Here is a 24104-nt window from a genome sequence, read left to right on the forward strand (position 1 = left end):
GGGACAGACTTCCTGTTTACCAGAGGATGTCTCAGTGTAGAGACAGACTTCCTGTTTACAAGGGGATGTCTCAGTGTAGGGACAGACTCCCTGACAAGGGGATGACTCAGTGTAGGGACATACCTCCTGTTTACCAGGGGATGTCTCAGTGAAAGAACAGACTTTCCGTTTTCCAGGGGATGTCACAGTGTAGGGACAGACTTCCTGTTTACCAGGGGATGTGTAAGTGTCCTTGTTAACAAGAGGATGCCTCAGTGTAGGGACAGACTTCCTGTTTACCAAGGAATATTTCAGTGTAGGGACAGACGTCCGGTTTACCAGGGCGTGTCTCAGTGTAGGGACAGACTTCCTGTTAACAAGAGGATGTCTCGGTGTAGGGATATACTTTCTGTTTACCAGGGGATGTCTCAGTGTAGGGACAGACTTCCTGTTTACCAGGGGATGTCTCAGTGAAAGAACAGACTTCCTGTTTACCAGGGGATGTCTCAGTGTAGGGACAGACTTCCTGTTTACCAGGGGATGTCTCAGTGTAGGCACAAACTTCCTGTCTACCAGGGAATGTCTCAGTGTAGGGACAGACTTCCTGTTTACCAGGGGATGTCTAAATGTAGGGACATACTTCCTGTTTACCAAAGGATATCTTAGTGTAGGGACAGACTTCCTGTTTACGAGAAGATGTCTAAATGTAGGGATAGACATCCTGTTTACCAGGGGATGTCTAAGTGTAGGGACAAACTTCTAGTTTACCAGGGGATGTCTCAGTGTAGGGACAGACTTCCTGTTTACCAGGGGGTGTCTCAGTGTAGGGGATGTCTCAGTGAAAGAACAGACTTCCTGTTAACCAAGGGATTTTCAATGTAGGCACATTCTTCCTGCTTGTCAGAGGAAGTCCTGGTATAGGGATAGACTTCCTGTTTGTAAGGTCATACTTTGGTGTAGGAAAACCTTTTTACATACTTCCAGTTTACCAGCGGATGTCTTAGAGTAGAGACAAACTTCCAGTTTACCAGGGGCTGTCTCAGTGTAGGGGCAGACTTCCTGTTTAAGGGATAGACTTCCTGTTTACGAGAAGATGTCTAAATGTAGGGATAGACTTCCTGTTTACTAGGGGATGCCTCAGTGTTTGGACAGACTTCCTGTTAACCAAGGGATTTTCAATGTTAAGGAATGGCTAGGTGTAGGGACATACTTCCAGTTTACCAGGGGATGGCTCAGTGTAGGGACAAACATTCTGTTAACAAGAGGCTGTCTCAGTGTAGGGATAGACTTCCTGTTTACTAGGGGATGCCTCAGTGTAGGAACAGACTTCCTGTTAACCAAGGGATTTTCAATGTTAAGGAATGGCTAGGTGTAGGGACAAACTTCTAGCTTACCAGGGGATGTCACAGTGTAGGGGCAGACTTCCTGTTTACGAGACGATGTCTAAATGTAGGGATAGACATCCTGTTTACCAGGGGATGCCTCAGTGTAGGGACAGACTTCCTGTTAACCAAGGGATTTTCAATGTAGGCACATTCTTCCTGCTTGTCAGAGGAAGTCCTGGTGTAGGGATAGACTTCCTGTTTGTAAGGTCATACTTTGGTGTAGGAAAACCTTTTTAGAGACCTTATAGTTGGTTTTAATATGCAATGTCCAATTTAAGCAGCAAATCAACCACACAATGTCCAGTTTGCTATAATAAATCAAAGTTACATTAATTGTTAGATAAATCATTTACCCCCCCAGGAATGGATGAAGGCCTGAAATGTTGTACACATTTACATATATTCTATAAGGGAATAAGTACACAAGCTTCTCCAAGGTCAAGGACAATGTTATTATTAGGATGTTTAGTTAGTATAGAAAAAACAAATATTACGCATTAAAATTATTGGTCTCTGTGTTATGTGACAACTGTAGTAATTATTACATACAGAAACTAAGAGAAAGAGATGAGTATTGCCATGGTTAGTGTTTTGTTACCTTACCGTTATCATGGTTACCATGTAACCATGGAATCCAAAGATGTGCAACAGAATAGATGTCCCACCACAACTACACAGAACCATCTTACACTTCAGCTCAAGCTCTCAAGTTATTGCAAACCTTTGACCTGATTCTGTCTCTCATGTCAAGGTCAAATCTCAAACATGGACTGAAAGTGTTTTATATTTGTCAGAGTTTAGCTAGACCCTAGCTAAAGCTGAAGTCAGAGGTGGCCTATGAGTGATGATCGGGTGTGTACCTATCACCATGGTGACTATAGTGTCCCTAACGACCAGGGAAAAGCTTGTGTACAGTGCTGTATATACATCACACAACTACGCGTGTCTAACACGCGGCACTACACCACTACATAGCAAAACACGGAGGTGCCTGGCCTCGACCAACCTTGTGTGGACTGGGTGGACTTGACCACGACCTGGTAGGGTTGTGTCCTTCCGTCGGTATGCATTTGTATGCATCGGTTAGTCAATGCTTTTCCTCCTACACCTTCAAGGGAAAGGTTGGGTTTTAGTTAAGTGGTGCCCATTGACTACAGAGTACCACCTTTTGGATGTTTTGTAAATGCTGCAAGGGCGCAAATGGCTCCATATTGTATCGGTGATAAAGTCTGGTGGTACAATTTACTTTCGCTGACCAACATATATCGCAAGATTTTCTGGTATGCTATTTCTGTCTTCTGATAGACATGTCATATTTTGTCCTAACTACCCTAAAGTCGCCCATGCCTACTGGACAAACCAGACAGGAGGGAAGCACTCTTTCCAAGTGTTTCCCCCTTATATTTCTGCCCCAACAATTTGTTAATGATCAGTTTTAGCTATGTGTATTCCTGTTACACCATGCTCTGTATGAAGTGGAAAGACTAGCGGAAAGACTAAGTCCCTCAAGGTGTTTTTATCATAATTCGCTCTTTTCAATTACTTTCCAATTTTACAATATCCTGTTTTACATTCTCTACAATTTCAAAGTTTCCTAATCTATCCAAAAGACTATTCTATTTTGTTTGATGCCGAAGTCTACTGATATAAATCTTTAAAGCTAATCAAGTTTGGTATTTTCTAATCTTCAATTTCCTTCTAGCATCCAATTGTGTCAGTATCTCATCGCAACCCTATCTCCACTTTCTGCGGGTCTAACATTGTTTCTAATCTAAATATCTTTATATCTGTATTGGAATTTTTGTGTTTTGCACCAAATTGTAGGTATGCTACGTTGTAGGAATGTTTCATGAGCAACACTTAATTCACCCTGTATTCCCTCCATCCTTGTGTCAGCAGAGGTAAGCAAGGAAATACTACTATTGGTAAAACAGAAGAATCCAACATGTCTACTAAGGAAATAGAGGAAACAAAATGTGGAGGAGAGAATTAACGACTCATGCACAAATCAACTGTTTTCCTCCAGACATTTTTTTTTTTCTCAATGAAGGTACCATTGCTACAGAATATCTTCAGGATCATGGTAAATCATGCTTTTTAGTGTTTTGCAGAAAAGATTATGATTTTTGTCAAGAAAAGGTTGGAATGACTTAATCCTAGAATGTCAAACAAGAAATTAAAACAGCTGATAAGCCATATAACCTATGCTGTACATCTATCTATGGCTGACATATAAAGTGTGGTGGACATCGCCGGACATACAGCAGGACGTTCTCACAGCCACATCTTAACACTCCAGGGAACAACATAGGCACCAGGTCAACAAAGTACAAATGGCAAATTTTACCAAATATTTACAACTTTAGAAGTGAGTTAACAAAATTTTCATTCTGTGGTTTTTTTCGTTACTGTTACCCAATAGATTCAATAATAAATGAAAGTTGTTTTGTTTTTCTTTTTTTCATAAATTGACATAATGTTCAATTCCTCAAAACAAGAAAAGGAGATAATCTTGATCTGACGTAGGTACCAATGATGTAGCCTATAAGCACAAACGAAATGACTAATAGAGCACACTGCCCCGTGTGAATCAGAGCGTGTCACCATGGTGCCTAATGATAACAGTGAGGGGGTCTAAACAGTGTCAGAAGCCTTTAGTGAACCACCACCACTAACATAATGCCGGGCAACAACTCAACATGTCATTGGGATGGGCCTTGTCTCGGGATATCATGTAACGTTTGAAAGGGGGAGAAACGTACGTCAAATAGAGGTGGAGCAAATGTCAAATGGGGGAGAAGATTAATGAGGGATAGAGAGTTGAGTCATAAGGGGAGATGCTTACGTCAGTATGGGAAGGAGTTAAAAGTCAAAAATCAGAAGCTGATAAAAGATAAGATAGGAATCGTGTAAGGAAGATGAGCTACAATCAGAGAGGAGGAGCCCATGTCAAAAAGAGGAGGAGCACAAGCCAGAAAGTGGAGGAGCCAATATCATATAGGGGAGAAACTATTGTCTAAAAGGTGAGGGGCTTATGTCAGAAAAGGGTGGAGCTAATGTCATAAAATGTGCTAAAATCAGAAAGGGGCGGAGCTGACATCAGAGAGGGGAGGGGCTTAAGTCAGAAAGGCATGCAGCAAATGCCATATAAGGAGCTAAGGTCAAGAAAGAAAGGAATGTTTAGGTGAGAGGCTAACTGCAGGAGGAGACAATTCTAGATAGGGAAAATTGAATGTCATAAATAGCCAGTGGTCATATAGGTGTTTGTGTCATGCTGGTGTGATGTCACTGTGTCATGCTACAAAAACATCACACAATGTAAAGCTGGGACATTATAAAAGGTCAATGAGGTCAACTACAACTAAAAGTTAATGTTGTCATGATACAGCTGATGTTATTGACATTTACAATTGAAGGTTAAAGGTCACATGGTCAGGGCAGTACAAGGTCAATCAGATAAAGGGCATATTGAATGGCAGATTAAGTCAAAACTTATTGTCAAGGCTATTTACAACAGCCTACAGCATGAGGATGGGAGAGATCAAGTGATGGTCTCACTTGTGGCATTTAAATCATGTCACAACGAAAAACATTTCTAACATATCATGTTTACAACACTGACATCAAATCAACAGTATACTATTGGGGCATCATGTATAAATGATAATGTGGCACCAAAATCAAAGACAACATGATATGACTATGGCATCAAAATTAAAGAGGACATCAATAAGACATTTCAAGGTCATCAACAATATAAGTAAGCTGAGATGACATCCTGATGCCTGATGTCACCTCGTCTACCTACGGCGTCGTACTTACCGGAGAGCCTTTCACCCCTCAGGTTCCACATTAAACTCTCCATTCCATTTAAACTGACCAGTCCATTGTGGTCTGTAGGGGTGAAAGGAGGAGAGGATGTCAACAAAGGTCATTCAAATGTTACAAAGTTAGTCTCCTTGACATGTAGATAGAGGTTACAACAGTAAGCTGAGGCCATAGAAATGTTTATGTTACCTCCACATCCTCTTACTGAGATTCAGTGGAAGTTTGGAAGTATAGTGCATTGTTGTGATATGACTGTACATTGTAAGGGTCACAGATCCTTGTCCTTCTCAACATTAATTATCTGATTTCAAATATGAAAATTAAATAACAAGCTTTTAAAATTGAAACCTTACCTTGGATCGTGTCAAACAAAACTAGATTAATTCATAAGAATCGTCAGTTTAATATCTTCTCACTAGTCTTATCGTGATTGGTTACAATTTACAGTCACATGATCTCGATAATCTTTCCTGATTGGTTACAACTAAATCATTACAGCTGGCAGTCACATGATCTCACCAGTCTTATCCTGATTGGTTACAAATAACAGTCACATGATCTTGCTTATCTTTCCGAATTGGTTGCAAATGAGTCACATGACCTAAAATTATAGTCTATTCTGAATGGCTACAGCTGACAGTATCACATGACCTCACTAGTCTATTCTGATTGGTTACAATTTCTCTAAAAATATTTTTTCTTGTGCTTAAATTCTGTATTTCATAATCTGATTTTTTTTCTCTTTTTTTTTCATTTGGGAGAGAAAACAAATTATTTAGAGAGAGAAACAGGTTTTTAAACAGAAAATTGCATGTGTTAGTGCTGGTTCTCCATCTCTTATGCGGGCATGTGACAGTCCACTTCATCAATCACTCCACAATAAGGCTCCTGCAACCGAGGATTAAGTGCTGGGCGCCAATAATCTCCTGCAATGGTGACAATTTCTCTGCCACTCTGGAGCGGTCGGATGTGTTTAAGAATTGGCTGTTTTGTGTATTATCTGGTTATCAATCATGCCGTATAAACTGCTCTTCAAACACCTATTAACATGGCTTTACTTGATCATCAATAGCAGTTCTACCAAAAAATGTCAGTGATAACTGCAACTTTACAATTCTCAATTATTAACATTATACTTTTGAGTGATGTGTTGGTACTGTGAGGACCACGTTTTAAAGGAGACGTCCTTAGGTTACCAGCAGAATTGTACACTAACAATTTCTATTTTTACTAGATTCTAATATTCACTACATTTATAAATCTCCTTTTTTTTTCATCTGCCAAGAACGCTTACAGGTCACATTTTGTTTCAACGAATTACTTGTTTTCCCCGACATTGGGTTGACTTTTGTTCTGTATTACGATCGACACCTAACTTTAGACCTGGTCTAATCTGTTATAGATTGCCGCAGTCAGACACTGCTGTTCTAATGTGTGCTGTGCCCACCACATCCAGTCTGATCACTGATCTCAGTACTGCTTGCCTCCAGCGATTGTTCCTTTTTCAACAGCATGCGTGGCTGATTGGTTTTCGGTTTTACACAGTGTATTGTTCCATGTTCCCTCTATAGGGTCTATTCCCTGGTACATTAGTTGGGTGTTCCATGTTCCCTCTATAGGGTCTATTCCCTGGTACATAAGTTGGGTGTTCCGTGTTCCCTCTATAGGGTCTATTCCCTGGTACATTAGTTGGAGTAGCATGCTGTGTACTGATAGACCCGTGTCCATCAGACAACAGGTACAGAAAACTTTAATTAAGAAATAAGCCTTAAGTTCTGAGAAGTTCTCCAATTTGTGCTTAGCCAATGAAAGATCAGATCACTCTTACACTACCATTGTGTACAGCCAATCATAAAAGCTATTTCATTTGGTGTTACGCTACTTGTTTATATTATAACTATGCTGTAGGCATCCAGGGCGAGTGAGTTATTTTTTTTCTGATTATAGCTGAAATTTTTATACAATACATGTACCAACAAACCTAAAGCTTATTTCCCAATTCATTCCCAAGTGCAACCTTGATATATTTCATATGACAAGATTTATGTAAAAGCACTGCGGTGCAATATGATGGATGTGATGTAAAGATCGCCGTTGTTTATGGCAGTATATATTACATCATTGTGAATTTCGACCTTCACTCTGACGTACCATTATTTGTTAAGAAGACGTTTGTTTTTTAAATCTGACATTGGTGTAGGACAGCAGAGAGAGGATGGTGTTATTGATCAGTGTAACTTGGCCTATACTGTGTCTGTAAGGTAGAAACCACTCCAATCTGTCCCATGTTCAACACAGCAGACAGCAAGGAAATACAAATTAGTTGAAAGAAAATCAGGAAATTCAGTAGGAATTTGAAATTCAGAAGAGATTTCTTGTAAAAGAACTCACAAATTGCTTTCTAAAAGAAGTTATAATGTGATTCATAAAGAGTAGAAAAATTAATTTTGTTAATTTTTCATATTTATAAATTAGTACCCATGGTTTGTGCACAAATAAGGTGTGCTATCATAAACATATATAAATATACATTTCTACTAAAGGGAGATAAATCTTGCTCTACAACATAAATTAGTCTACTGCTAATATGTATACACATGAAGCCATTCTAAGCCGAGTAGCAGCATTCACATAACATATAAAGGTAACTATTACACATGTTTACTCTCGTGTACATATACAAGTGATCTAATCGTACAGGACAAAATAGAAATAAAACCTTCTACAAATTAAAAATCACATTTGTGATAGGGAGAAATGTAAAATTTGATTTGACAGCTACTTTTCCGAGATTGGAAAAATAAAAGCAATAGGGAAGTTCAAAAGTTTAATAAATAACTTAAATAATTTAATCAAGAAAACTGCACTGACTGCATTAGTGGTATTAGAAGGAACTGCCTACATCTGTTATCCGAACACCAGTTGATTTACCAAGGGAGTAGGCAATGATTAACACACACACTCCTTGTAAATAAGAATTCTCAAATGCTCAAAGAAAGAAGCGGGATAACCAGTCTATTTTAAGCAAGGGAGATAATACTTTTTTTGTAAATTATCAATTATAATTTCTTTTCCAATGAAAATGAGGATTTAACTTAGGTGAAAATCTGACAATGGTAAAACTATATAAATTAAAGGGAGCATCTATTCCTAATGTCGTGGTGAAGTAAAAGGGACCATCTATACTGTGAATATTCATATAGGAGATGGAGAATAAAAACAAGGGAGACAAACCAATACCTGTAGCACGCTGGGCAGTAAGTATATGATCGCCAACACGATGGAGAGGCGACGTGCTGACTGGCAGCGGCGAATGTTCGCTCCTTTGTAAGCCTGCGGTCAATTGATTGGCCGTCGCAGCACCAAGGTCGGCATAGATGGGAGACATGTGTCTCTCCCCTGGGGCGGAGGGGGCGGAGGGGAGGTACCCAGCATAACCAGGGAGCCCTAAACAACAGAGCAGAAACACGTCTCTAAGCCAGTTATATGTCAGCTCTAAACTTACTCACACTGCCTATGGTATCCTCGTCAGATAACATACGCAGCGTTTATACACATCGTAAAGTCTTCTGTATATAACCACACTAGGTACATTGGGCATTATACCACATATACCTAATACAGCTATAGGTACAAGAGACGTCAGGATGGGGAAAGGCATTCCTGGCCTACAACTCATCAAATTCCATTCAATTTCAGTTTAAACTTCCAGGCATTCGATTGTTTAAGGTCAAACAATCTGAGAGCATAAGAATGAAACTCCCTTAATTTTTGTATTACTTGAGTGGAGTCCCAATGGATTTGGTGAGCTATAGGCCTGCTATATAGAGCATTTGGCCTTATACAACAATGGGAACAGCCTGAGCTATAGTGTGTTATGGAGAACACATGATTCCAGTATATGTAATAGGTATCTGGCTTCCCTGGTTTTGCACTGTCTAAGTCCGAGTCACACTGCACACAAACATTACAATGACTATGACTATCTAGACACTACAGGTATATAAACACCATCGTGTACTCTACTCCACCAAACAGGGCTAATTTTTGAAGCATTTAATAGGAATATTTGTCCAGAACATTGAGCTTGGTTGTTGGAATAACAAGACTTTCATTTTTTTTCTCTATGGGTTTTAGTCTTTTTTCGAAAAAAAAAATACATTTTGGGGTAAAATGTTTTCGACTAAGGACAGGATTATGTCAATCTCATGCATGATACCACTACAAGCAGTACTATAAAACTAAGTTCTAGAAAAAGCAGTATTTTCAGAGTAAACAACAGTGTGCTGTGTCGACTACAGTTTAGACATGCAAAATCATGGTAGCCTTGGTTCAACAATAGGGTTAACAGGTCACCGTACACTGGTGACAGAACATCCCCACCTCTCACCATGTAATACCCACGCAAGGACATTTCTAATTGGATTTTGAAAAAGATGCAACAGTGACTTTTGACAAAATCAAAGTTGCTATAATTACCAAATACATTTTTGTCTGCGATTCCCTTGACTTATGGGACTTAAAAATAGCAGTTTGGAATTGCAATTTATTTTTTAGTAAAATTTTCAATTAAGAAGCGTCCCTGCAGAATATGCACCATTGTTGCAGCAGATTGAGATAGGGATGTTGACTTAGCACTAGTAAACAGGTAAAGGACTTGGTACAATTAATGGTGGTGAACACATCCAATGACCTCAACTCAAAATAGCATGGTCATATTCGGTACAAGCCAAAAATTCATATATGTAATTTAGAATAGTGTTTGAGTTTGAGATTTGGATGTCAAAAATAAATGGAATCTATGTTTTCATCCTTGTAGCCAAGTCTTGAACATATATATAGTATTCCCTGACGTCAATTATACACATATCAATTCAGAACAATCTACATAGGACCTTCAATCTACCAGATGATTTTTTTTCTGTTTTTGTCATGAACATTTCAGAGGCAACTGCCAGAATTTAATTGATAAAAGGCTAATTATTTCTGACTGCAAATTATGACATATTTTTAGCAGATAGTCAGTGCCAGTAAATTTATTGATATTTCGTAATGTACATGATTCTTTTCTGTTAAGATCTAATCTTCTGTGTAGATGAACAGTCAATTAACTTTGGTAAAATTCTTTTTGATTGAAGGTCTCATTGTTACTAAAGATAGTCAGGAAATTGATTGGCTGTTACGAAAGTTAATTTGTGAAACAATTATAATGGTAATTTTTCCACACCATAATACAAGTCAAATCTAAAATAATGGCAATTTCTATAATAAAGATACAATTTGTGAACATCAAAATGAAGCACAATATCAAATCAAAGTTCAAGAAGAAAGACAAAACATTCAAATTAAAAAATACTGGGTTACCATAGCAACCATCAAGGTTAATCAAAGCAAGCTAGAAATACTTAGGCATAGCATTAAGAGCAGACCACACAGGAAAAAATTTCAATATTGATTTTTTCACAAAAAAAAAAAATTCCCTTTAATATTCAACACGACAATATTTACAAAAATGATCTGATGAAAAATAACAAATAAATCATAAACAATAAACAAACAGCCTTAAAAGTTGCTGAAGACAAGGGAGATAATTACAACATTAATCAAATATTCAAAATATCTACAATCCACACACTACACATGTCCGCCACACAGGGTTTGTGGGGAATATACACAGCTACAGGCAGTTAGTTGTTATACCGTACATTGGACGCCACACCACATGACTGCACCCAATACGAACACCACGGTGCAAGGAATGATGGAGAAAAAGCTGAAAGCAACCCCTGTAGGAGGTCATCGGTACAATGTCAAGTGTTTCCATAACATTATGTCCCAAAATAAACACTCAATTAGTCTGTTCAGGCATTCATAGTTACGCAAGCCCCGAGTGTTAAGACTGACCTCAGTTTTACAATCATTTTTTCCCAAACTATGAGGAGTTCAATCCTTTTGTTTATATATAATTCAGTGATAAATCCTTTAATTTTGATCCTCTACACAAAACCTGCAAGAAACATTGAGAATGTATGTGACATGTTGCTACGGAGAGATACACTTGAGATTGTGTTAATATAAGGATGTGGCAATATGTTTACAAGTGTGGACTGAACACGAGCAGTGGGGCTTACCGGGAGTAGAGGGGAGACTTAAAATGCTCCGTCCCGCACGCGGCACCCCGGAGCCACGGGCTGCTGCGGCCGCAACCACACTGCGTGCCGCAGCGGCCGAGACCATTGAGGACGGACTATACGCTGTACCAAGTCCTGCATGTGACAAACAATGAACAGATGTCAGAAATGGCTTTCTATCCTGGTACCAACACAGGGCCAAACTAGGGCATATGTAAATACAGATTGTTTCTTTCAATATTTGTTTTTGATGTTTAAAATAATTTTGTTATTTTAATTATCCTGCACTTCTACCACAATGCAGGCAAATTCTTTAAATAAAATCTACGATATTCCTTTTTAAATAAAATTTGTCTTTCTTTCAAATATTATAAAAAAATCATTTAAGCTTTACAACTGCTATTTACAAATTCCTTGTTGTTGCCCGTTACTATGATTTCTGTGTGTGTCTACTCCACTGTAACTAAGGTGCAAGTCTTGTTGCTATGGCAGCAGTACCAGGAAACCACAGAAAACAATGGAGAAGAGAAAGAAAGAAAGAAATCTTGTTAACAAAATTTTATTCCCATAAAAAGACCATTCCAACCATATAGTCACATCATTAATGAGAACAGTTTTTCTTACATCGATGAACAGAAATTAGTGGCATAACTGAAAATGTCATTCTTTCAGCTGCACCCAATGAAAAATGGCCAATCACATCTCAGTACCACAATGGTTTCTAAGGTGACCAAGAGGATTGGGTGTTTATCCGATATCTAAATATATTAACATGAAGCAATTGTTATTGCAATGATTTGAAAAATCATCTAAAAAAAGAGAGAGAAGTAGAGAAAATGTATGGTTAATTTGTCCGGGACTATAGTTTGTTTCTTTTTTTTTTCCAAATATCAGAAATCTAATCCGAGTGAGCAAGTCAATGTATGTAAGTTGTCACTATGGAAACTTGTACATGGTGTTTAAAGCCCTAGTAACCGGGCACCTTAGTCCCCTCCTAACCGCAGTGATTCTGAGACAGTGATGACATAAGCCACTGACAAAGACATCAATGTATAGTTATACACATGTGTAGATATGGCAGTATTACTAAGAATTAACAAAAATCACAACTATTCAGACAAGTCTATAACTGTCTACAAACAAAGCAGTTTTATGTATATATTAATATATTATTTCGTCTTTAAAATAAAACCCTACTGATAAAGCTCCTACATTGAGATTACTACGAGGACTGTAAGGATATCCTTACTTCATCTATCCCTACCACACGTAAACCAGTTACCTAAGCCACTAAGATCAACTGAAATCTTACCGATGCTCCCAAGCAAAAGAATTTGTTTTAAAATACAAATGTTTATGCTTGATACAATTGTGTTTCAGTGTTGATCTTCATCAGCCTTCTGAACATAGTTTATTTGACAAGATTCTTGCATGGGAAAAAAACGCAGGACACCAACATATTGGGGATATGGTACCACTATGCAACAAGATTTTCAACAAGATAAAAATCAATATTTCAGTTACTCTAATTTAAGCATAACACATTACCTACTAGTATTACGAGCAGCATACTTAATATTTAAATCTAAAACCCAACTCTCTAATGGGAAATATTTGAAATTATAATATGCACTTTCAAAGTTTTAAAATTCTAATTTGGACTAGATATATATGTTTAACAAAAATCACAGAATGTAAGTATTTTCCATAGATATGTATACATTTTGTATCCTTGTAATATTAAATAGTGGTACCCTACCCACAACAGCATGTACGGCCTGCGTGCATACCACCAACATCTCTAGAATTAACACACTAGATGTAAGGATCACATTCTAAACACATTATCTGCTAAACATTTGGCTGGTTTTCAATGCCTTAAGGCATAAACATAATGGCGGTTAAAATTATACTAGCGGAATGAAATTAAAGCTCAGTTCAAAATGATTTTCCACAATAATTTAAAATGTATAAGCATATATATAAATAAATATGTGAACTTCTGTTTTAGATAACTGTTCTGGCCATAATGATTTCATAAAAATAAACAGAATATCATCATCCAAAACAAAATGTATTAAATTCATGGAAATACATTCATGTCTTGAATCCTATATCTTATTTGAATGGAGAGTCTGCTTAGGACTTTCTGTAGGTGACAAAAATGGATAGAAGAAAGTATGAGTTTAAGTCGAAACAAAAAATAAAATAATTTCTATATTAATTGTATGTTCTCCAACAATAATAACAAAAGCAACAATTGTTTGCACTTATCTTAACCCTTTCTTTCAATGAAACCCTTTGGCAATTTCATGTTCATCAACTCATAAATATGCATGCATAGATTCATAAAGAAAGACAACAATGTTTTATAATTATGTACAAATGTTTGCCCTGTTATTTCATAATAAATTAATTTTTTGCCAGGTGACCACGAACAACTTAGGTCTCCTAGCAATAAAATAAGCAAAACATCCATAGTAGAAAACTTATTGTTTCCTGGGTTTTATATTTATTGCTTATGCGAATATATCAACATGTCGGGAAATAGAATTATGGGTAAATAACTGATCACAGCAATACAGAGCTATCACAGGTGACCACACACAAAGCTTTCTTACACACTGTCATTTTTTAGGTTTTATGATTTTTTCCCCAAAACATTTTTAATTATGACTATTAAGATTTTACAGTATACCAAAAAAACGGAATCAGATAAAGTTAATTAAAAGTGTTTACATAAATAGCTAAGATTCACTGCTATACTGAAGCGTATTTTTGAGATCACGCGATTTGAAATTATGGATAGGATAAAAAAAAAATCCCTGAATGCCTTTTTGGTTGGAAAACAAATGTAAAGAAAAGTGTTGTTTTTTTTTGGTTTGATTTTAAATATCCCTTAAATTAAAACCTTTGAGAATGTCTAAACAATAAATCTTACATAAAACAAAGATACAGGAAAATCTCAATACTTTCTATATATTGGAAATATATAACGAGTCAGGCAGTTTGCATAATTACGTCCATATGGCGTAGTGTTTTTTGTTTACATTCCTGTCCTGGCTAGTTGCCAAGGATACTGGGTGAATGAGGTAGTGTGGTTAGCTACTTTCATTGTTTACACTTTTTATTGATAATTTCTTCATCATTATCACCCATTTAGAGGACAATGCACATTTGTTATATAATAGCACATTTATGATTCATTTAAACATCTCTCTTTGTAAAATACAAAATAATCTATTACTCTTCATGAATTCTATTTATTTTAATAAAAGAAAAAAAATATATATAGTTTAAAATCATACCAAAGAATGCCTGATTTGTTCTGAACACTATAGATTCTATTTTTGGCAGATTGAACCAATACAGAATAAAGAATCAGGATAATGTGCTTAAAATGGGGGATTGGAAGTACACAATAATCAGGTACAATACTAGTAAAACCTTATTTATATTGCTAGCAAGGGAGGTAACTTCACAAGACAAGGGAGATAACTATTCGTTTTTAGGCTGAGGAACACAATTTACATAGGCAAGAACAAGTAAATGTACATTTCGTTTGTGTCACTGAAAGCCTGTAATACATAACAATCCTGAGGTTGATACATTGTTCTCCATAAAAATAGTTTTAGTCCTCTGTAATATGTTTAGAACTAATGGGACAGGCATGATTTAGTAATATCTTCCGATAGTTTCTGAGTATATAATACAGTGTAAAAAGTAACAAATTCAATGAATAAGTGGGATCTCTTAAATGTATGTACTCAACTAAACGGCATAAAAGCTTTAAATTACTTTTTTCATATTTTCTGGGATGAAAATTCAACAGATCAGGAACTTCAGTGTTTTGAAATTAACTGACTGACTATGCATTACGGCTGATATAGACAACATTAAATTACAAAGAGGTTAATGAAATGTTTTAATTAAAAGCTCTATAATCTAAGTATACTTTGCAACTCAAATGGTTTTTAATTTACTTAAAACTACCTTTCTGATACATTATAAATACATCTTTAAATATCATACTATGTTCAGTAAGTGTTTTGCAAAAAGTAATAAAACAATGAATGATATATATATTTGTAGAATACAGAAAAATAGCACCTACACAAAAAAAAAATCATTACGATTCATACACACTCTTAAAGACTACACTTACAAATGAAACATGCCTTATAAATAGATTATTGAATTTCAACAACAAAAACAGACAAAAATAAACCTGTACATGGGTAGCATGGCAACCATGCTATCTTAAATATTCAATAAATAATTTAGCAAAACAAAGGCAAATGTACTATTTTTGTTTGGTCATTTTTCATCAATTACCATTGGCTGTGTCAAGTCTTGTGGTCATGTGAAATAACTAGTTTCACTAAAACCAGTAACTTTACTAATGCTTTTCCTTCAGGTAAAATTTGGCACATCTGCGTTAAAAGTGCAAAGGTGGGTTCACATACAATAATTACCCATCAAACATTAGTAAACATGGCTGCTGTTTATGCCAGCGACAGCTCTGGTACACGAGTGACACAAAAATAAATACTTTTGCCCCGAAATCTTGTATAAACAAGAACTGGAGTTGACCAGTGGTCAGTGACTGTTAGGGGTGGTACATAGTACTGGTGATGACAGCTATAGCTTCCCGTACAGACCCCACCACAGTTCACAGTAAAGTAGCGTTTGGGTAATGACCCACCAAACAGATCATCATGTCTCAGATACCAATAATTTTCTACATAGTGCATAATTTGTGCCATGCTTCTGTTCATTTTAGCACCTTTCCACTTATTCTCAATTCAAGGTTTCTTTCCTCTTACTGGAATTGAACAGTAAAAGAGGAATTGTCTCGACGTCAATTAAAAATATCACAAACCTCTCGGTGTTAGGGACTGACAACAACTCTATCAATGAATGTTACAGCAGCTTGTTTAAAACATTCTGCCATAATACTTTTTTTAAGATTATTTATGTATTGAATTTTTTCATGTTAGAACTTCATTGGATTCTAAACTTTCTGTAGAAATGATTGGGCAGTGGATTCACAGCCAAACTAATGACAATAATATTTACACAGGTGAGGTGTGACTCAAGAAGATTGCGGTTAAATCTGAGACATGTTGTTCTGTGTACATATTCATACATAATACATTGGTCCATTCAGAACCATATCAATCTCTTATATAATAAATATATTACCACTTTCCACAAATAGTGACAATTAAGAAAGGAAACAGAAAGCTAACACACTGTTAGACACTTATATTATTGTATAGTCATTAGGTTTTGTCATTACAAATCATTCTGATATGTTTCCACCAAAAAAACATCTAAAACTTGAGATAACACATTCCTCCAATGTCGAGAAGTCTCCTTAATGTTCTGGGACAACATCCTATCTGATTGGCTGAAAACTTAAAGGTCAAAGTTTGACTCCTTCCTGATTGGCTGAAAACTTAAGGTCAAATGTTCACCTCCTTCCTGATTGGCTGAAAACTTAAGGTCAGAGTTCAGACAGAAAGCAGACAGAGAGGTGGTTTTTAGAAGGGGTACCACTGCCCTAAGTCTAATATTTCCATACCTGGATAGTAGTAGCCAGCAGGGGCTATAGCTGGAAATCCACGGCCAGCATAGGGATAGGCAGCAGTGTGTAGTCCATGGGGCAGGAAACCTGTAAGGAAACACATAGCCATTCAGTAATTCATCTCATGTTAATCTATTGGAAAGTGAAAGTTTTGAAAAATGACAAGGGTTTAATGAATGTATCATGTAATGTCTGCTGTAAAAAGTGGAAAGATGAAAATATTTAATCAGCATAAATGAAAATGTGACATTAATTAATGATATCTGTTTTCTTCCCTTTTTAACTGGCTTTGCAATTTGTTATATCTATAGCATCATTTCTGAGTAGTCAAATTCAACCAACAATAAAACAAATGCTGTACTGGACAACAGATAACGAATGGTGTAATGGAAGACACAGGAGTGTCAGGGGATGGTAAGATGTTGGAGAAATCTAGAGTTGCGACTATAACCGTCCACCGTAGTAACACAAGCTGCCTTACACTGCGAACTCATCAAGGTATGAAAGATTTTACCTATTACTCTCACAATTTCTTCTTTGAATACATATTAATAGTTTTCAAAGTTAATTAGAAATATTTTGAAAGGATTAAAGGCAACTTGTAGATTTTGAATCCCACCCAGTTCACCCATGCATGATCTGTGAATGGACTTGTCCAACTCAAATGGATAATGTCATTAACATGTGCAGGGGTGTAAGGGTTGAACAAACTAACACAAGGGACTACGAGGTGAGAGAGTACCATGCAGGCGTGAGCCATGCTGACAAACTGGTTTATCTATAAACCAAAATGTCACTACCTCAAAATTAGTAAAATCAGCAAAATAACATCAAAAGCATGTATAAGTCTGATCACATCACCCTGAGGTGTTTCAAGTATGAGTTTTGTGAGAAGGAAGGTAAGTACACCAAGCATTCTGAACGGTCAAAGGTCAACAGGTACATCTACAGACCAGCCTAGCAGGATTACTGGTGTAGGGTTTTCATTGATTACTGCTGTCCATCAAATCACTTTTTGATAGGTTTTGAAAAAGCAGAATGATTAAAATCCTGCTAGGCAGTCTCATGGCTATTCCACGTTCTATTGATGTCTAGACTAAACCAAGAAATGACCAGGATATAGCTAGGAATCTGTATTGCACTCATGGTATTGTGTGTGTTTTAGAAAATGAAAGAAGCACACATTTGGGCAAGACTTCAAAACAATTACGATGATTGTATAAGCAGGTTAATATAACATAATAACAGACAACACAGCATCACATCAATACTCAAAATGCAATCAAATTCCATCTCACAATATTACAGGTATTAGCAGACAGAGATGATAGGAAGAATTGGTCTTTTTTCTATTGACATGGATTTTGGCTGAACAATAAAGGAAATTGATCAATATGTCAACCAATCAGAATCAGGCCTGTGTCCTGTGATATGATTGGTCAGTATGTTGACCAATGACTGAACCTGTGCTACAGTTATTGTTAGTGACCAGGAGAAAATACCAACCTTCCATACCGCCTGTCAAAGGAACACCGCCAAGATGGGGAGAGGTCACTGAAATAAGCGAGAATTCCTTTTTTTCTGCATTCTAAACAATGTTTTTGTTCATGTACAATTTAAAATATTCAGATTCCAACAATTAAGAATTAAAAACAAAATTACGTTTAAATCAATAATCAATAAAAATTTGAATCTTTAAGATTGAAATACGTATGAAATTTGCCTGCATTAAACATTTTCTATCTTCTTGTATTAAGTAAGGACTTTTCACATATTTATCAAGGGGTACAATGACACAAGTTTCTCTGGGAAGGGTGTATCTCTGGGCTAGGGCATATATCTACTACATTCTCTACCATTCTTTAAACCCTCACCCGCCCACTTTATTATTATATAATATAATTGCCTCCTGTCTGCTGTTACTAGGAACCCCTTATCTTTCCTATGGTAAAGTTTATTTCTTTCTGGAAAAAAACCCAAGTGTAATATTGATTATTGTGATAGCTCTCGCATCTTCCCAGATCTATTTACAACCTTACAAAATATCCATGACGTTTCTCTATAGGAATTGCTATTATCTTCAGAAGCTGCGGGTCATTTAAAGCAGAAACCATTCTGGCAAATTTTTCATCATATAAATCATCCTAACTATCTCGTCCTGGACTATCAGTGTTTGAATGAGCTGCATACTAAATGGATTATGTTCAAAAGATATTATTCTGCTATCATGAAGACGAATTCTATCTATATTGAAGCTATCAGTACTGCTACCAAGCTTTGCACACTGGGCTTGCTTGCGGCACCATATTAATATGACAAGTAATTGGACGGCACACCAAAGATCATCTCTAGTTACCTAACATACCACCAAACCAATAATATTGCCTCCATTTCATTATAAAAATCACATTTTGTCTGCTTTGCTTCTCATCTCAAACTACAGCGTTCCATATTTACTATCATTAATCAGGTCCCATTTCCCCGATATCAAACTAGTGTAGAATCTGTCTGAACAAAAACTGCACATCAACATAATTACAGGCCAGAATCACCTGGAGGTAGATGGAATGGCAGTCTATTTGTCATCTAAAACCACAAACAAAGGTCTGCCTCAACCTCAATTAAAAACAGCTCTGCTCAATGCTCTATTTAATAACCAGTCTATGGTCTGTTGGGTTACTGATTTTTATTCTATGGACTGTTGGGTTACTGATTTCTATTCTATGGACTGTTGGGTTATTACATTCTATTCTATGGTCTGTTGGGTTACTGATTTCTATTCTATGGTTTGTTGGGTTGCTTCATTCTATTTTATGGACTGTTGGGTTATTACATTCTTTTCTATGGTCTGTTGGGTTACTGATTTCTATTCTATGGACTGTTGGGTTATTACATTCTTTTCTATGGTTTGTTGGGTTGCTTCATTCTATTTTATGGACTGTTGGGTTATTCCATTCCATTCTATGGTCTGTTGGGTTATTCCATTCTATTCTATGGTTTTCTTCATTCTATTTTATGGACTGTTGGGTTACTCAATTCTAGTCTATTGTCAGTTGCATTACTGTTCTATAGTTAGCTAGGTTATCTAATTCTATTCTATGGTCTGTTAGATTATTCCATTCTATTCTATGGTGTGTTGGGTTATTCCATTCTATTCTATGGTGTGTTGGGTTATTCCATTCTATTATATGGTGTGTTGGGTTATTCCATTCTATTCTATGATCTGCAGGGTAACTCAATTCTATTCTATTATATTGTCCGTTGCATTACTCTGTTCTACAGTTATATCTGGTTTCCTCAATTCTATTCTATTCTTTTGTCACTTACACTTTTCTGCTTTATAGTTAGCTAGGTTATCCCATTCTATTCTATTGTTACCCTGTTCTATAGTTAGCTAGGTTATCCCGTTCTATTCTATTGTTACCCTGCTCTATAGTAAGCTAAGTTACCCCATTCTATTCTATTGTTACCCTGCTCTATAGTTAGCTAGGTTATCCCATTCTATTCTATTGTTACCCTGCTCTATAGTTAGCTAAGTTATCCCATTCTATTCTATTGTTACCCTGTTCTATAGTTAGCTAGGTTATCCCATTCTATTCTATTGTTATCCTGTTCTCTAGTTAGCTAGGTTATCCCATTCTATTCTATTGTCCGTTGCATTACCCTGCTCTATAGTAAGCTAAGTTACCCCATTCTATTCTATTGTCCATTGCATTACCCTGCTCTATAGTTAGCTAGGTTATCCCGTTCTATTCTATTGTTTCCCTGCTCTATAGTAAGCTAAGTTACCCCATTCTATTCTATTGTCCATTGCATTACCCTGCTCTATAGTTAGCTAGGTTATCTCATTCTATTCTATTGTCCGTTGCATTACCCTGTTCTATAGTTAGCTAGGTTATCCCGTTCTATTCTATTGTTGCCCTGCTCTATAGTAAGCTAAGTTACCCCATTCTATTCTATTGTCCATTGCATTACCCTGCTCTATAGTTAGCTAGGTAATCCTATTCTATTCTATTGTCCGTTGCATTACCCTGCTCTATAGTAAGCTAAGTTACCCCATTCTATTCTATTGTCCATTGCATTAACCTGCTCTATAGTTAGCTAGGTTATCCCATTCGATTCTATTGGCCGTTGCATTACCCTGCTCTATAGTTAGCTAAGTTATCCCGTTCTATTCTATTGTTACCCTGTTCTATAGTTAGCTGGGTTATCCCATTCTATTCTATTGTTATCCTGTTCTCTAGTTAGCTAGGTTATCCCATTCTATTCTATTGTTACCCTGCTATATAGTTAGCTGGATTACTCAGTTCTATCCCAGGTTATCCCGTTCTATTCTATTGTTACCCTGCTCTATAGTAAGCTAAGTTACCCCTTTCTATTCTATTGTTACCCTGCTCTATAGTTAGCTAAGTTACCCCATTCTATTCTATTGTTACCCTGTTCTATAGTTAGCTAGGTTATCCCGTTCTATTCTATTGCTACCCTGCTCTATAGTTAGCTAGGTTATCCCAATCTATTCTATTGTCCGTTGCATTACCCTGCTCTATAGTAAGCTAAGTTACCCCTTTCTATTCTATTGTTACCCTGCTCTATAGTTAGCTAAGTTCTCCCATTCTATTCTATTGTTACCCTGTTCTACAGTTAGCTAGGTTATCCCATTCTATTCTATTGTTACCCTGCTCTATAGTTAGCTGGATTACTCAGTTCTATCCCACTTTTTACTATGGTTACTCAGTGCCTTTGCTCTATTTCTGTTTAAATGGCATTAAATGGTTTTAAATGTGTTTTATGTTTTATCTGTGAACCTCCTTTACAACTTTCTTTAACTTATGTTAAAAATTGATCTATTTTATTTACAGGAAGGAAATTTAACGATGTTATTACAGCATCAACTACTACACTACTAATATATATGTAGTAGCGGACATGTTGTGACATTGGGCACACACAAAGCCATATTAAACAGCATGCGCACACACCCTACCCAGAAATGGCCAATTCAGGTCAAACTTGTTTCTTTTTTTGTGGAGATATATCTCTTCTTATTTTATTTGTAATTGTACACATTTAGAGATGAACTGTTTAACAGTTGTTAACTGAACATACTCCTACATTAAAATATAACCAAAAATAAATTGGAAAATTAAAAATATGGAAAAAATGATGAAATGATAGAATATGTTTTAAATGATTCTGCTTCATATGATCTGGAAAAGAAATGACATCAAATAAAGTTAGATTATAATTGTTAGACAGTTTCATGCACCACAGCAAAACACTACGATGCCAAAATGCAAAATCTAATGACTAGAACGAGATGTACAGACGGTATTCCACAGAACAGATTTCTCTCTACTCTGATTGGTGGGCCAGGCATCGCTATGGATACCCGACCCTAATCATTGTCATGCAACCTACATATAATGTCACAGAGATAGCCCATGTTAACAGCTGATGGCGTGGGGTTGCTGGGGTGATGACACACATTTAAATACTATTTTTTATTATAACCCTATCAATTTAGACAATTCAATTTGAGTTCACGTGATTTTAAAATTCAATGTGTATGACTGGTTGCCATAAACCAGTCTGTCCACACATCATATCTGTTACCGAGGCGTTTTCAAGATTTCAGTTATATTCAGGAAACAATTTTTCCATTTTTTTTTCTCCGATTTGTCTTTGAAAAGTGATTTCAAAACAGTGTTATACTATTTGTCTTCAAAACTGGATGCCCCCCTCAATGAAAACAAAAGCAAACTTTCACTGACAAAATGCATATTAATCTTCTAATGTAAATTTTTAAAGTCTCAGTCACATGATCTAACAGCAAAAGCAATAAAATATTAGTTGTTAAAAAATCAGCAAGCCCCAAATTCACCAACATTAAACTCACCATTAGGCCCTCTCATTGGACAAAACAGATACAAAAAACAAGTTTTGACCAATCATTGAGCTTAATCTAAAAAGGAGTTTGTTTTGATGAAGTTGACACCTGTTATGTTTGGACATCGGATTGGCCGGGCAAATTTTACCACCCTTTCATCAACCCCAACTGTGCCCTTTAACAATGGTTGGGGCATAAACGAGGGGCTGATTTGGGAGGGGGTCAATAGGGAAAGGGGAGGGAGGTGAACTTACACAGCTCTGGCATCATAATATCGCTTGATAAATCCCACACAATCTCGCCATCTTCATTCGTCACTACGAAAGGATTAGAAAAAAAAGGGAAACAAGTTTTAGTGGCAGCAGAGATAAGCACACACATGTATAGAGCTAGGGTCCCAGTGATATAGGTCCCACTGATGTCTACCATCCCGCTACTGGCCGCAGTCTAAACCCCCCTGCCACAGGGGTGTCCACGCGGCACAGGGAGGTCTAGACTGTTTCCATATCAACATCTTGTCATCTACTTCCCCGGAATGCTGCGGTCTACGTTGGAGCTCCGACAAAAGTGTCACTGCGGGCAGCCATTATATTCAGCGATACACTATGAAAGCCAACAGATGTAAATATAAGTAGTCCTTCCGAATATGATCTAACCCAGTGCACCTCACACCAATAGTGCAAAAAAAATATACAAATCATCTACGACAACATAGTTCTACAGTGATAATCTTGACTCTGTCACACCATCTCATTGGTCGATCGCAACACTAGGCTCGCAGCGAAAGACCTCGGGTGTGAAAGAGTCAACAGACATACACAACATGTACCAGAAATTCCCATCTTCTACTGCTAATGTTAATGACTGCTTGGATTTCTCAGCTTTTACATCTCAAATTTTGTGGTCAATACCATCATTATCATTATTAAATTTTTCATATTATAATGAAAAAAAATCAAATTTGCATTTCTGTTTTTCAAGTCAATTAATAAACAAAATGATAAAATGCCAATGCAGTGACCCAAGTAAGACAGCAGATTACCAGGAATAGGTCTAGCCCCTCACCCCCGAGGACGACACCAGTGTGATCCCCGACAGTGACAAGACAAGTTAAATGAAGAAAGGGTTACAATTCAAAACGTTTCAAATACAAGTTGTAATTCTCTTGGTTTGGTGCAGATCCCAGTTCTCCTTTTCCCCCCCAATTTTCAGTTCCACCACTAGAGGGACGTAATACGGTCACCCATGATAACATAGGTAAAAATGTTGTTGTTTTTTTTTAAATTCTTTCATTTTCTATTTCT

At 36.7% G+C, this 24104-nt stretch overlaps 1 protein-coding gene across 16 annotated transcripts in view; it reads right to left on the bottom strand.

Annotated features, from left to right (window-relative positions):
• LOC110463143 (RNA-binding protein Musashi homolog 2-like) overlaps window positions 1-24104 on the bottom strand; it is a 139939-nt gene that overhangs the window by 14008 nt on the left and 101827 nt on the right. For 3 of the 16 annotated variants that reach the window (XM_021517515.1, XM_021517514.1, XM_021517527.1), the window contains 7 exons: window positions 23055-23117; window positions 18420-18467; window positions 16911-17000; window positions 11324-11458; window positions 8433-8639; window positions 5187-5258; window positions 2371-2472 (listed from right to left, as the gene is read on the bottom strand). In XM_021517515.1, coding sequence (XP_021373190.1) covers window positions 2371-2472; window positions 5187-5258; window positions 8433-8639; window positions 11324-11458; window positions 16911-17000; window positions 18420-18467; window positions 23055-23117 — 717 coding nt within the window. The remainder of the gene's footprint in view (window positions 1-2370; window positions 2473-5186; window positions 5259-8432; window positions 8640-11323; window positions 11459-16910; window positions 17001-18419; window positions 18468-23054; window positions 23118-24104) is intronic. The other 13 variants (XM_021517521.1, XM_021517517.1, XM_021517520.1 and 10 more) reach the window with 10 other exon arrangements.

The sequence above is a fragment of the Mizuhopecten yessoensis genome, unplaced genomic scaffold (genome assembly GCF_002113885.1).
Source record: "Mizuhopecten yessoensis strain PY_sf001 unplaced genomic scaffold, ASM211388v2 scaffold10867, whole genome shotgun sequence".
NCBI lineage: Eukaryota > Metazoa > Mollusca > Bivalvia > Pectinida > Pectinidae > Mizuhopecten > Mizuhopecten yessoensis.